This window comes from Sphaeramia orbicularis, chromosome 16 (genome assembly GCF_902148855.1).
Source record: "Sphaeramia orbicularis chromosome 16, fSphaOr1.1, whole genome shotgun sequence".
Classification (NCBI taxonomy): Eukaryota; Metazoa; Chordata; class Actinopteri; order Kurtiformes; family Apogonidae; genus Sphaeramia; species Sphaeramia orbicularis.
Window position 1 is genome coordinate 29592714 of NC_043972.1, and position 15034 is coordinate 29607747.

Sequence of the window (15034 nt, forward strand, 5' to 3'; positions counted from 1 at the left end):
TAAAGCTTTTTCGAGACCTTTTCAAAGTAATTAATTAAAACTGACTTAAACTTTCAGACATCTTTTTTAACCCATAAAGACCCAAACAGCCACTGGTGACCAAAACCATCTACTGATCTCAACTGTTTAATACCCATTGATCCACTAATCCTACCAATCTATGTCAATAACTGGTGTAAAATACAGTTATTCATCTTTTCATGGTCATCTGATAGGACCCATTTGGATGTTCAGAGACTCCGTAGTTATAGTGGAAACACCGTCATCTTCTGCAACATTCATTCACCAGTAAAACCCATGGAGTTGGATCAATGACAGTGGATGGAGACGCTTGTTTTATGTTCATTTATTGATATCTTCACTAAAAGTCCCTTTTTCTTCAGTTTTCTGATATAGCATTTAATTTAATCTGAATTTTCATGCATATCTAAATGAAGTATAAGAAATTAAATATAGGAAGATACATAATTTACTGTGAACAATGCAAAATACAGAGGATAATGTTATAATAAATGGTGATAAATCATGGAAGAAAGGTTAAATAGACAAAAAAAAAATCATTTGGGAACTGATACAAAAGTTGCACTGGGTCTTGATGGGTTAAGGATTTCAGATGGATAAAAAAGAAAATGGTTTTTATGTGGCCTTTTGAAGAACCAGGTTTCAAGTAGGAATATTATTATTATTACAATGATTTAGGTTCCTCTTCACAGTGAACAGATAAGTACAAGTATTAAACAGAAACACAGTGTTCAGTTCAGAGGCAGGCAAAAGCATCCGTACTCAACTTGTAGACAATATGACATTAATAATAATAAAAAGGAGGATGAATTAAATTAGATAACAGTTTTAAAGCGATTAAGCCCAACCTCAAAGTCGACTCACTGGCACATAATATTTCAGAGAATAAATCTGGACACCCTGCAGATATTTTCAAATGAAGAGAATGAGGTTAGTTTCAGTTCAGTAAATTAAGTATTTGACGTTTTCAGTTCAACACTTTCACTACACAACAAAACAAAAGGCTTAAAAACTTAAAATGTATTATTTATTTCCAGACAGAAAAAAGCAACAGAATGCAGGATACAGTACATGTTACTGAACAGTCGCAACAACTGTATATACGCTCATGGTGGAACAACTGACAGATCCCTTCTGAACCAAAATAAAAGTGGAATTATTGCTTTAAAGAAAAACATTAAAATGACCGTTGTTTGGAGAAGTCAATAAAAGGCTTGCGCTCTCACTTTCTTTATGTACATGCACATTCACAACCACCTCATATTTAATCTTCCAGTCACGCCAATGACTTTTATGGAAAGAATTCAAAGGCAACGTCAAAAACTAGATTTAAAAAAATAGTCTCTCATTTGTCATGATCTACAGAAAACATCCTGGAAAAATGTTTCCATACGAGGAAGAGTTCTCAAAAGGGGCTAGAGCTGACCCCTCCCACCCAACCTCTGACCAGCACCTCAGCTCAGGAAATCACAGTAGGATCAAACCCCCCCTCCTCATATTTAGGCATCGTGAACAAGGCCCCCACCAGCATTATCTGCCTTCAAAAAGCCATCAGCTCTCCTGTTTGTCTTTCACCAAAAGCACCGTGTGCTGCCCCCCGCTGGACACCATCAGTACTACACGGTTCTCCAGCTGCTTGCCTGTCATCTTCACAGGACTCCACTCGTCATCCTCCTCTCCAGTGCCGAGCTGCAGGTTGGTGCCCATACCCCAGGCGTAAACAGAGCCTGCAGCAAGAAAAACAAACACAATGAGGCACTAGTCAAATATATTAAAGGGGTCATATTTAGCTAAACCCACTTTTATTTATCTTTGGTACATTTATTTGTGTATTTGGACCCTAATAGATCCAAAAAGTTTGAATGTGAACCCTCCAGGTGCTGCAAAGCTATCTTTATATTCATTTCGGCAAAAGTCGAGTGGATTTCTACAACTTGTTTCAATTCCTGCTTAATTTGTTATGTTTTATACATAGTTACATCATGACATCTGCACATACAGTCGTGGAAAAAATTATTAGACCACCCCTTGTTTTCTTCAGTTCCCTGTTCATTTTAATGCCTGGTACAACTAAGGGTACATTTGTTAGAACAAATATGAAAAGAACAACAATAGCTCATAAGAGTTTAATTTCAGAGCTGATATATAGCCAAATTCCATGTTTTCTTAATAATAACCAAAATCACTTGAGTTCTTACATCAGTATCTATGGCACTGTACTGACAAAAACAGGGCTTTTAGACATTCCATGTTTTCTTTTCTGCCCGTTTTAGTCACATGATACACACAGGTGTTAGTACATGATTGCATAACCATTGTTTTTGATGACTTTTGATGGTCTAATAATTTTTCTGTGGCTGCGTAAGGTCAAGATTTCTGACGAACATTTCTGCGGGTACGCCATAGTTTGTCAGCAGCTGTAGTAAAAAGTGCAAACATGTCCAAACTTCAAGCCAATTACCTAAAATGCTCAGTTGTTGGTTGTATTAGTGAACACAAGTGGCTGAACAGGACAGAAAGCACAGTTAACAAGCTGGAGGGGGTGGGGTGTGAAGTGGCTCATTTGCATTTAAAGGGCCAGCACTCAAAACAACTTTTCTGGTGTCATTAGTCAGAAATAGGGTTGAAAATGGACCTGTGGAGTTGAATTAATGAAGGATTCAGACCCAAGCAGAGCATTTACAGTTTATGTAGACCACAGGGAAATGTTTTAAAATGCATAATTCCATTTAAAAAAGCAAAATATTACTCCTTTAACATATTTTGAGAAAATTAAGTCTAAAACACAAAAAAGTTAGCGATAAAGAACATTATTTGCTGTATGTTGAACTGCACTTAATGAGCCATGTTTGTATTTTCCTAGTCTGATGGCGGAAAAAAACAAAGGTAGTAAGCAGCAAAGGCAAAATTCTACAAGTAAACTATTATACTGTTGCCAAACTTGATATGCAGTATTTCTGCAGGTTTCAACAAGTTGAATTAAATTAAATAAGACTAAGAATGTGTCACATTTCCCTATTGTGAAACAGAAGGGTTACTTGGAGGGCAATTGAATTGGAAAATTAATGAATTGATTTATAATGTGCTGTTCTAGTGCCAGATGTCACAGAATCTTACACATATTAGATGATATAATAACATAATATATATAATAACATAATAGATATAAGAAATGCAAAACAGTTTTAACTTATTTCGTAAAGTACAGTGTGTGTGCTCTAATTTGGTCTGAGCAGTTTGCATTAATGAATATTGGTTTCATGTTTAATTCTGTAGTTTTGTTACAGCATGGGTGATATGTCCCCCCCCCCCCCCCCCCAAAAAAAAACATTTAAAAGCTAGAGGGAAGAAGTTCTTTCAACTCATTAACATCATTGGATTTTGAAGTTATAAAATTTACAGGATTTCATTAATGCACAATCAGTAATAAGTGATAGAGCTCACTTTTCAAGGCACTGGCAAACAAACTTTACTGTTACTATTCTTTTTCTGTGATAATTTGCTGCATATTTTTCGAATTAAATCACAATCCAATTTATACACAGGAGACTGAATCATCTGCAGTGCTTTCCATGATTCCTCACCTTCTCTAGTGATGGCAAAGCTGACAGATGCTCCACACTCCACTCCACTGGCTGGCTCTATCCCAGTCACCAGTGAGGGCTCGCTTTTCTCTTCAGCTCCTTCGCCTAGACCAAGACGTCCATAGTCTGCTCTGCCCAGACTGTAGACCTGCCCTAAGAGGCAAAAAGAAAAGGGGCACAATTGTTTTTATGTTTTAAATAAAAATAAAGTAAAGCACAAATGGAGTACCCCTTCTTTGGGGAACTTTCCAAAGTAAAAAAAAAAAAAAAAATCTACTTATACACACATTTAAAAAGAGCTTTATTTAAAAAAACAACATATGTTTTACTGGTGTTCTAGATGAGCATGGTTATCAGACCTTACGGTCACACAGCCAAAACCTGGGCTGGATATGGTCTAACAATGCACTGTGTCACTGTTTACCTTCAGCATCGAGACAGACTGTGTGATGCTGTCCTCCAGAGAAATCGACCCAGGAGGTGGAGGAGTTTTTGAAGCATGTCAGTTTAACAGGAGTAAAACACATCTTTGTGCTTTTAGTGCCTGGATACACAAATAAAAGAAAGAGGTGTAAGGACTGAAAATAAGCATCTAACTTCAGATATCAGTTGCATTTAAATTCACAAACTGATGTGCAGTACTAACCCAGCTGGTGATAGTTGGCGAGTCCAAAGCCGTACACATGTCCGTCTTTTGACACAGCAAAGGTGAAATAGGCCCCACAGAAGGCATCTGTGAAATGAACCTTCCCTTTGACTTTTACCATCTGAGGAATGAGAAAACGGCCTGAAATCAGAGGACAGATGGTCAGAACAGCACAGAAATACATCACATCTACACACCTATGGTTAAAAAGTGATCCTTATTCAGTAAATGCTTGTGGAACTTACAGAGGCCTTGCCTGCCTCCACTGTGGGCAAACCGTTCAGGCACTCTTCCCAGTTGCCCCTGCTCTGCGGTGCCTGATGTGTAAAGATTTCCGTCCAGTGTCACTAGTGCAAGGTGGTCATTACCTGTTAAAAAAGTTTACTAACATTAGAAATTAATACCACAACAGGGTAATATGAAAACACAGGTATTTAAATACAGATTGTCTTACCAGATGCAATTTTCACAACACGTTCAGTCATGGGAACTTTCAGTGGAACAGTAGATGTTTTGAGGGGTTCCAGGAGACCTATAACACCATTGTTGTCCTGAAAAAAACAAAAAACAAAAATGAGTTCAACATATGAAGGACTAAAGTGAGAGGAAAACTGATGGTTAAAAGTTTAAATTTGACAAACAGATGTTCGTAAATGAAGAGAAGACACATAGTACTAGAAACAGATACTAGACATCTAATGTAGTCTGGTTCACTGGATGTATTCTGCTAGAATAAGGGTGAGTACTTCCATCTCTTAGTGGCCAGACTAAGAGTTAATCATAGCGAATCATGTAAATCATATTATATTTGTTCATAATAGGGCATTAGTGACTTCAGATTTTTTCACATCGACTTACAGGGTGGGGAAGCAAAATTTACAATATTTTGAGGCAGGGATTGAAAGACAGTGTATGACCAATTAGTAAGTAAAGTAAGTAAAGTAAAGTAAATTTTATTTATAGAGCACTTTTCACAGACAGAGTCACAAAGTGCTTTATCAATTCATTGATAAAAAATAAATTAGTTTATTGAAAGTCATGAGAATTTATTTGCCACAAGAAAATTTACATAATAGAAAATGTTTTTATTCTATGTGTCCTCCTTCTTTCTCAATAACTGCCTTCACACGCTTCCTGAAACTTGCGCAAGTGTTCCTCAAATATTCAGGTGACAACTTCTCCCATTCTTCTTTAATAGTATCTTCCAGACTTTCTCGTAACAGTTTTGCTCATAGTCATTCTCGTCTTTACATTATAAACAGTCTTTATGGACACTCCAACTATTTTTGAAATCTCCTTTGGTGTGACGAGTGCATTCAGCAAATCACACACTCTTTGACGTTTGCTTTCCTGATTACTCATATGGGCAAAAGTTTCTGAAAAGGTATGGATAATAGTGTTAGGTATGATTATGACATCAATATATGTTTGGTTTCAAAACAACTGACGTAGTGCCTGCTGAGAAAAAACAACTAAATGTTCATTGTAAATTTTGCTTCCCCACCCTGTATTTGTCAATAAAGTCAAAGTCGAGTCGACTTGTCGTATGATGACGTCATCACATTGACAGCGGAGGAACGACACACACACACAACCGTTCAACAATGAGGAACTTGTACAAACGTTCACTGTAACATTAACAATGTACAGTAAAGAGCAGAATAAAAAACTAAGACGCAAGCATCAACAGTCCTTCTCAGACATTTAACCAAAACAAAACATAGGTTAAAACCTTGAATTTTCTTTTAAATTCAACTGAACAACATAAAGTGGGAAAAAGTGAAGACAGCGGCAGAAAAGACGCACAGTATGTTAGAGAAAAGAGCACATTGTCTTCATGAAATAAATTAACAGAATAATCCAAACAAACTGGCTGTTCAATTTATTATTCAATATTGGTTGTGCTTACAGGGTTCACATAACATTACTTAGACTGAAGTTTTTCTAGATCACAGTCAGTTTAGTAATCCTACTCTGAGTCGTCTTCCTTCAGTCTTGGCCTTGCGCTAGTGATGCGTGGGTCATTTTTTACCTCCACCAAGAAGGTTATGTTTTTGCCAGCGTTGGTTTGTCTGTCTGTCTGTCAATGTGCAAGATAACTCAAAAATGTTATGGATGGATCTGGATGAAAATTTCAGGAAATTTTCTGACATGCCACGCAAATGCCGTGATATTTTTTGGACCTGCACCAACCTGAGCCGGGTCCGTTGATTCGCGGATCACTACCGCTCACTGCGCACTCTGTTTTCATGTAGAAAGATGAGAGTATCGATATGGACTGAAAGACAGCTTACGTGCTGTTGGGTGATGGAAAGGACAGAGAATAACACACGACTAGTCGACTCCTCCAAAGTAACGTCGACTTGTGCCACAGACGTCGACAAACCGACTTTTCAGTTAATGCCCTAGTTCATAATAATATAAAGCCAGAAACCAAATTATCTAATAATAAGTAACAGTCATATTATAGTATATTGTATAGATATGCTTAGACTAGGAAAATTATTATTGTTATTAACTATATACGGAGAAGGGGTGGGAGTTTACAAGTTATACCACTTCTCACTTCTTTTCAAATATGTATTATATGTCTTATGTTTAAGTGTTTCATTTATTTATTTTCTTCTGTTTTGGCATTCACATTTGAAATAAATACATCAATCAATCTGAGTTTCCACTTCCACTATCAGCATGTTATTGTTCCCCTTACTGCATGAAAGAACTACAATAAGCTGACAGCAAGTTTTGACAAATACAAACACCTTTGTATGTGGATAGAGATGTAACTGTGTTAATACCTCAGTGCCCTTCCTCTTTTAAAAACAAGTTCCCTCCTGACACTATTTTACAAGAGCAGCTATGTACAGTGCCACCCAGGACAGGTGCAATTCCTTAAAAAAAAGTGTGTGAAATAACACAGAAAAATCATTATTCCAACTTAAGAAGGATGTGGAGGACACCAGACCTATCTCTAGCACTGACACAGCATCAATAAAATGGGGAGGTAGATCTGTCTAGATGAGACTACATTTTAGGAATAACTACTGATCCCAAGGAAAATGCAGTTAGGGTTAGAGAACAACAAAGAAAAATATTTTTACTTTGTGTCTTAGTGGTACAGATGTTGAAAGATACTGTCAGGTTTCCCGAAGAAGCAAATTTCAGTCATGGGCTGTAATATGGTAAAAGTATCTGTCATATAGAAGCATGTAGAAAACAAAGAAAAGGAGCAGTTCTCATTGACAGCATGAGTGGACTAGTTTCTACTAGTTTGCTGTAAAACATGGAATGAGTTTGTCGTTCTGCAGTATGGTGGACATACTACACATTCATTCAAACACATTAAAATGAACTGTAGGAACTTTGTTGAAATAAACAAACAAAAAAATTTGTTTTTTTTCCAATTATGCTCCAGAAACAAAATGACTGATGAATGGACAGATGGACAGACATGCTAATCACTCCACCCACACATTATAATCCAGAGGAATACAAATTAAATGTGGAAAATAGGGGGTTCAAGTATGAAGCCAACTGCTAACATATTTACACACTGGAGATGTTACAGTATTGTCAACACTGCTGAACAGAAGACAGACTATGGAACGTATTAATATGTTTAGCTGTGGCTGATGAGCTTTTAAGTGTCTAAATCAAATATTGAGCAGGATATTATGTGTAATTCTCAAGACTTCCAGTCAGGAATAATTCTGAAAAGCATTTAACTCTGGAAGGAAATGGGTTGAAAGGAAATGACTGTGCTCAAATCGTTAAGAGGAATATTGTGAGGACACCAAACAGATAGTTTGCCTTAAGTGAAACTGGACACTTGACAAGAAAACACTGGAAAATACTTGAGTCTCAATGAATTATATTTAGTTTAACCTGATTTTGTCTTGGCCAGTGTAAAAAAGAAAGGCTTTATAAACCACCTAAGCACGCAAAAAACGCACACGCAGGTTGAAACCATGAACTCACCCTGAAGGAACCCCAGATGTAGACAGTTCCGTCTTCTGTGAGTGCAGCTGTATGGCTATCCCCTGCAGACACCTGGATCACCTTCTCTTCCAATGCCACCTTTCCTGGAGTCATCTCAGATCCCTCCACTGACGAGTCACGACCAAGAGCCCCTTCATCATTACAGCCAAATGTGTAAACCTGAAAACCACATTATGGTTCAAATGAGAAACTTCAGGACTGGTTTTAAAGGTTGAAGAATTATTTGTGGAAATGAGACAGATGTTCACTTACATGGCCGGTGTCACTGAGGCACACTGTATGCATGCCACCAGCAACGACTTGCACAATACTCTCGGGTAAAGACACAAGGGCTGGCTTCTTCCTTTCAACAATATCCTCACCTAAGCCCAACTGTCCAACATCACCCTGGCCAAGAACGAGAACCTGACCTGCTTCTTTACCATGACTCTTATGCGAAACTGGGAAACAAATACAATCAGTGTCAGGACAGCTTGCTATGACACAGCATAGAAAAAAAACATGTCTGAAGAGGCCAATTACTTACCTTTTGCTTTCTTGGAGTCTGTAGCTTCCACAGCAGCTTCAGGCTTCCTCTTGGTGGCGGACTTTCTCGCAGGCATGACAGCAACACTTTAGGCCTTTGGAAAAAACATAAGAGTTTGATTACCTATCAACATCACAAAGACTATAAAAACTGATTTTTCTACCTGTATATTCTGTATGATTTGATTCTTAGATTAAGATAGATAACAAAGGCACTAATGTTAAAGTGTTTAAGGTTTGTGAAAATTCTCCACATTCTCAAGCTAAATAAAGTCTTAAACCTTTTTGGATAGAAGGTCACAAGGCAGAAAGATGTTTTATCTGACAATTTCACAGGACAGTGATCGTTCAAGCATACAGTCATCATAGAAAATACAATGCACTGCTGTAGAGTAAATTACTCTGTAAAATATAAAGAATTCAAAGGTAGAAGGGTGCTCAGAGGGCTGATCTCCAAGGCCAACAGCAAACTCTTCCTCTGGTGCCACACATTATGGCATACGTTTGCATTTTAAATCAAATGATGTTACTGATATTCGCAGGTTGTTGAAAGCAATTATCAATTCCACCATTTTTATGGATTTGGTGAACCCTGACCCTCCAGCACTTTCAAACAGAACAGACTCTCACAGTCTTATCAAATAAAGATTGTAGGTGAAGGTCACACAACCTCCTTGACAGCAATAATGTTAATCCAAAAATGCATTAAAGTCAAACATTATTGTACTGCACGATTTTATTTTACTTTTCATACTTTTTAAGTTAACACCGATTGTGTACTTTTTCTTACAAATAGCTTTGGATACAGACCTTGTACTTACAAAGGAGCATTTTTAGTGTGATATTAGGTAGTTTCATGTTAGCATATGTTCTGAATACTGTAATACCGCAAGCTGTATATGGTCAATGAGACGACACAATCAGCCCTTCATTTATGTCGTAACATTAGGCGGGAGCTGTTGGTATTTAACAGTTGTCACAGACTCCTTTGAATGGCTGGCTCAGTGTCAGGTTCTGCTGAAGCAGACAGCTGGGGCTCTTCTTCTCTGGGACCCTGATACCATGAATTTAACTTCAGAAACATCAGCACGAGTCACACTCACCCCTCTGTCCCACCCAGATCTATAACCAACACATTTAAACCTACCCTTACTAAACTATGTAACACTTCAGTACTGTGTAGCATTCTGGGCTCCAATATCTCCTACAGACGTAAAGTTCAAGCAGCGTGATCTCACACACGTTAGCATGTGTCCTTACTAACATTAGACTGCTAAGTCACCTAGAGTTGTGCATGCCAGGGTAAAAAAAAAAGTGACGCACTCCATTACTGGTAAAATAGGAATAAGCCCTACCAAATGTATTCTGGGACTAACTAGGAAGTGAACCTAACTGTCTAGTTTTTAACCACAGCTAAAGCCAATTCATTTGACACAAGCTAACATTCAGAGCCTTCTGCTAGCCAGGGCTAACAAGCTAACAGGATTAGCATGACAACCGGGAATGACTGCACACAAACCACACAGTGTGTTCAATTAAAGGCATATACAGAACGACGTGTTAACAACTGATAGTGTTACTGATAGTGGCACACAGGTCTGGAAGGGTTTACCAACCTATAATGTGTAGAGCTTTGTAGTTTGCCCAGTAGTGAACGTGCGCAGCCTGTTCCCGGTCTTCATACACGCACCACGCGCAGGACGTCAGTGTGTGAACCACTGCCTCCTTAAAGAGACAGCGACCCCACACAGCACTGTGTGACAGAATAAACACACCACTGAGCCTGAAGACCCTGGGCTGGGTCCTACAGGAGCTTCAACAAGGGTCACATGGGTCCTGAGATTATTGTAGCAAAAATAAACTGTCTTATTTAAGATAGATAGATAGATAGATAGATAGATAGATAGATAGATAGATAGATAGATAGATAGATAGATAGATAGATAGATAGATAGATAGATAGATAGGCTTTATTACAGACTCATGGTCCACATTAAAAAGCAAACAGATAAAGACAAACACAATAAAAAAAACAAAAAAAACAAAAACCTCTATACTTTGAAGAGGCAGTCATACCAGTGTTTCCAGAACAGAGATGTGTAACGTACAGCACTATATGCAGGATTTGTCAGGAATAAAATTAAAGTATTTTCCAAGTGATTCAGGTGACACATAAATTTAACCCTTATGGACTGTTTTCATTCTTCAGGTGATGGCTTTCAGGCTGTGTTCATGTAAATGGAATACATTTTGTCTACATTGTGCATTTTTATTGGATATTGTTCAGCTCAGCCCCTGCGGTAGGTCTAAAATACACTAAACAAGCAACTGTAACACTCATACTTTTATGTGCCACTGAAACCCATGCTTATATAATACATGTATTCAATAATTTTTGGGTGTCAAATCTGGGCTTTTGCCTTGGAAATGGCCATTTTTACCACTCTCCATCAAATAGCATCTTTTACCATATTCAGCAAAATACAAGATAGTATTCCCAATTCCCAAAATTATTTTGCATGCAGTATGTAAAAATAAATAAATACATACATACTGCATGCAAAATAGTTTTTTTGTGTGTGTTGAATTATTACAGCCTTCCATCAGGAATATTTTCTTATATAAAAGAAAATATTCCCGATAGAAGGCTGTAATAATTCAACACACACAAAAAAGAATGGGTTTTACTCAAAAGGAAGGTTTTTCTCAGAGCTACCAGATATACTTCAAAACATTGTTTGCACTGAATATTACAATACATCAAACTTTTTATGGTCTTTCCAGTGGAAGATGTATATCTATTGCATAATATAGCAGTATCTATTGAATAAATGTACATAATGTGAAACAACACTTTGAAAACATCAATAAACCAGCAATTTGGTCATGTGCTTTCCAATTTGTCTTATGACATTATATAAGATTTAACACATTTTTACTCTCTGAGGCTGATCATTTCTAAAACAACTGTAGACTAATGTAGTCACAACTAGGTTTATTGTTTATATTAAACTAGCGGCATTGTACCCGTGGTGCCATTGTGTGTGAAAAGTGCCTATACATTATTGTAAATGCAGCCTTCACATTGTAGCATCGTCTGCTAGCAGTAGAAATTTCATGTACGGCAGCATAACCACTTCCGAAAATGGAGTATGGCGGCAGGGATGAAGAATTCAAAGTTGAGAGAGGCTAAAATCGTCCAGCATACCTCACAACATTTGAATTCGACGGACATAAAATTGTGCCTCGTAGATAGTCAGGTAATGTTTCTAATCATTTGGTGAGTTTGGTGGCGATCAGGCCAGTGAAGGCTCTGTACAAACGCCTTCCTGTGCTGCAACATCGATGGGACACAGAACGTGTATTATATAGCAGGATAGGATGACTTTTTCTTCCATATTGGTGGAGCTTACATCCTACCTTAAAAGATTACTTCGCCTGGCTCTTTCCTGTCCCCATTTTTTTTTAATCTAATCCATAATTCCTATTCATCTTTATTGTATTGGACTTTTTGGGATGTACAGTACATCCAGAATGCACATGTATTACTGAGTAAGTAAATGTATCCTACTATAATAGGTTCTGTGAATTAAATTGCCATATTCCTACCACAAGGTGTCACTGGAGTCTAATATTCCTATTTTACGGGTTACATATGTGAAGTTTCTTTGCTGAACACAACAGGTGAGAAAGGTCAGAAGAAAAACACAAAATGCTGAAGGAATTGTAAGATTTTTAATTAGATTCGGATGTAACTATTTACAATTAAAAAGAAAACTGTCGGTCCATACAATTCCACATTCATTTAGAAATGAACTTAGTTTTACAGAAAAGGTATACTTCCATATTCCCATTCTTGTAGTATTAATCATAAACTAAAATTCTGTGCTTAAAAAAATAGCAACCTATAATACTTTTATATTTAAAATTTCTTTTCAAATGAAAGGAAGACAAGATATACACAAGCATCAGTTAAACCTATATCAACCTGTACACAGCGAAGAGAACCCTGTAAGCTACTGGCCAGACAACAATACGAGATAAAATACATCTGCAGTTTCAAAATGTTCCAGCCAAAGTGACTCCCTGTTAACCGTTTACACATTTTTTTGATTTTTGATAAATCCCTGATCTACACTCACAGCAACTTACATTTAACTCTTAGTATAGACACTAATAGCTTGACCTTATTTTAGAATGGCTACAGAATGCATTGCATGTTGGATCTTTAAAGGGAAGTACAAAAACTCATAAAAAAAGTATAAATGAAGAGAGATTATCCAGATCCAATGGCACTGGATTCTGTGTTGGCTCATGCAGTGGATTGCAGAATCAGTGATATGGAAACCAGTATCCTATAGTCCTTTAGGCAACAGGTATGTTGGCACACATACAAACACAGCCTCCTGACCTCCACCCTTTTTTTATATCTAGTTTGATGCTTAAATAGCCACCTCACATCACAACCAATAAATACAGGCAAGCCAAATTAAAAAGGCTCAAATAAAAGCTGTTACTACTAACGTGATCAAAATTACAATATGAAATATCTTGTGCATTACAGAATATTTTTTAATTAGATCTCTCCAAGTGTCATTCTTAAGTATCACAATTGCAGTCTGTACACAATTATATAAAACAAACACAATATCCCAGAGATGTCCAGTCCTATAATCCCAGTCTTCATCCTCCAGTCCGTTCTCGCTGCACCAGTTTGTTTCTATCATCTATTATTATTGTGTGGAGTATTATAAGTCACTGTCATTATTACTATTGTATGTTTTTACATTAACAGGATGAGTTAGCATTTTCCATGTACAGTTAAGAAGAAAAAAGGCAACACAGAATGAGGCCGCATTAAAGGTTGTAAGTAGATCCAAGTCCCTGAGGGGTACCACATAACAGCAGAGTGAGAGTAAGCCCTGTAGGTCCTCTGCCACTTCTACACTTCATTGGCACGTGGTTCCCCCTGGTGTCCGGGAGGAATACTGCATCTGGTCCTTACCCACCACCACCACCACCACCACCTCCTCCTTCTCCTCAGTTTGGTGAAAGCAATGTAGTGAGAGGTCGATGGAGGGAGCGAGAAGCATTCTTGTTTTTCAGTCAGTTCCAGGCTTTCCCTGATAATCTGTACAGTACATTCAGGAAAAATTAAATCTGCCTGTATAAAGGCCAGAACCTTGCCACAGGAATCCTAAGTGCTTCGGTGTCCAGTAAGAGAGGGGTCGTTAAGGCCGATGAAACCTAAGACGAACAAAGGAGGAAGTGACAACATATATACACGTCTGTATTAGGGAGACATTACTGCAATTTTCTTTCTTTCTAAGACTTAAAATGATCTGGATGAGATTGCTACACTTTCCTGCCACTACATACTTGTACCTATACATGCTGAATTATTTATTCATTGCTGCATTGCCTAATTGTTTTTTTCACGTCACCTTTTACCATTAACGTTCAGCATATTAGTATACTGAGAGGACACAGGACTTCTGCATCTATTCCTTCCCTGTGGTTTTGGGCTACAGACAATGTAAGGAGGTTAAATATGTGATTGACAGCTATAATTACCAATCACTGATCAGATTCAGTCAGACGTGACCTAGCTTCTACTTCTACAGCATCAGACTATTTATATTAATATTTAGTCTTCAGATGTGGAAAACAAAAGCGCTGAAAAAAGTAGGTTTGTATTTTTTCCACATTATTTCAGCTCTTGCACCTTTAACTTATAGTATACTTTTATTCACAAGGGGATAAATAAAGTATCTACCTATGACTGACAGCATAGATAAACATTTTTGCAACTTTTCTTTAATAGAAAACTTGATTGTATGTTCATAGTGAAATAAAAAACTGTCTACAATGACAAAACAAAATTAAATATTAATATCTCAGAAACTGCATCACGTTTCAGGACCTTCTCTCACTCAACCAAATGTCAAAATAAAGTAGTACAAGTAACTGAATCGAGCTTTTTTGTGCAAATCCAAATGAAAATGATTTGCATTGCCGATACCAGTGAGAGACAACAGAAGCTGCTCGTTCATGAATGGTTTAGCGCTTAAATTTTTTGTCGTTTTGCCTTCGCTAGCTTCTACAAATTGATAATTTTGTGCAGGTTGATGTTTTAGTATTCGCTCTAAACATTATCATTGTTTAGTTTGTCTTGCAGACATTAGAAATTATGAGCCTTGTAACTTTGTTGCTCAAGGAGAAGATGTTGCACACCAACTACATATCTGCATGTGTAACT

The 15034-nt window shown here is 37.4% G+C and overlaps 2 protein-coding genes across 9 annotated transcripts in view; both read right to left on the bottom strand.

The window, feature by feature from the left end:
* Positions 1 to 1026: 1026 nt before the first annotated feature.
* Positions 1027 to 10484, bottom strand: rcc1 (regulator of chromosome condensation 1). Of its 2 annotated transcripts, none has more exons than XM_030157743.1 (10): positions 10392 to 10484; positions 8777 to 8870; positions 8503 to 8690; positions 8230 to 8409; positions 4706 to 4802; positions 4497 to 4619; positions 4252 to 4392; positions 4030 to 4149; positions 3606 to 3758; positions 1027 to 1748 (listed from the first exon to the last, which is right to left on the bottom strand). In XM_030157743.1, the coding sequence occupies exons 2-10, from the start codon at positions 8850 to 8852 to the stop codon at positions 1573 to 1575; spliced, it is 1254 nt and encodes a 417-aa protein (XP_030013603.1). In that variant the 5' UTR covers positions 8853 to 8870; positions 10392 to 10484; the 3' UTR covers positions 1027 to 1572. The 2 variants fall into 2 exon arrangements, with proteins under 2 accessions (XP_030013603.1, XP_030013604.1); XM_030157744.1 differs by having other exon boundaries at positions 8777 to 8882; positions 10392 to 10459.
* Positions 10485 to 12491: 2007 nt separating this feature from the next.
* phactr4b (phosphatase and actin regulator 4b) overlaps positions 12492 to 15034 on the bottom strand; it is a 37326-nt gene continuing 34783 nt past the window's right edge. For all 7 annotated transcript variants that reach the window (XM_030157739.1, XM_030157740.1, XM_030157738.1 and 4 more), the window contains one exon: positions 12492 to 14022. In XM_030157739.1, coding sequence (XP_030013599.1) covers positions 14007 to 14022 — 16 coding nt within the window. In that variant the 3' untranslated portion in view covers positions 12492 to 14006. The remainder of the gene's footprint in view (positions 14023 to 15034) is intronic.

Bases quoted from the DNA above. Each gene is read 5' to 3' on its own strand.
- rcc1 (XM_030157743.1), bottom strand. From the start codon at position 8,852: ATGCCTGCGAGAAAGTCCGCCACCAAGAGGAAGCCTGAAGCTGCTGTG. The intron at 8,691-8,776 runs GTAAGTAATTGG...TTTGTTTCCCAG, and splicing joins AGACTCCAAGAAAGCAAAAG to TTTCGCATAAGAGTCATGGT. The intron at 1,749-3,605 runs GTGAGGAATCAT...TTCTTGCTGCAG, and splicing joins CTTTGCCATCACTAGAGAAG to GCTCTGTTTACGCCTGGGGT.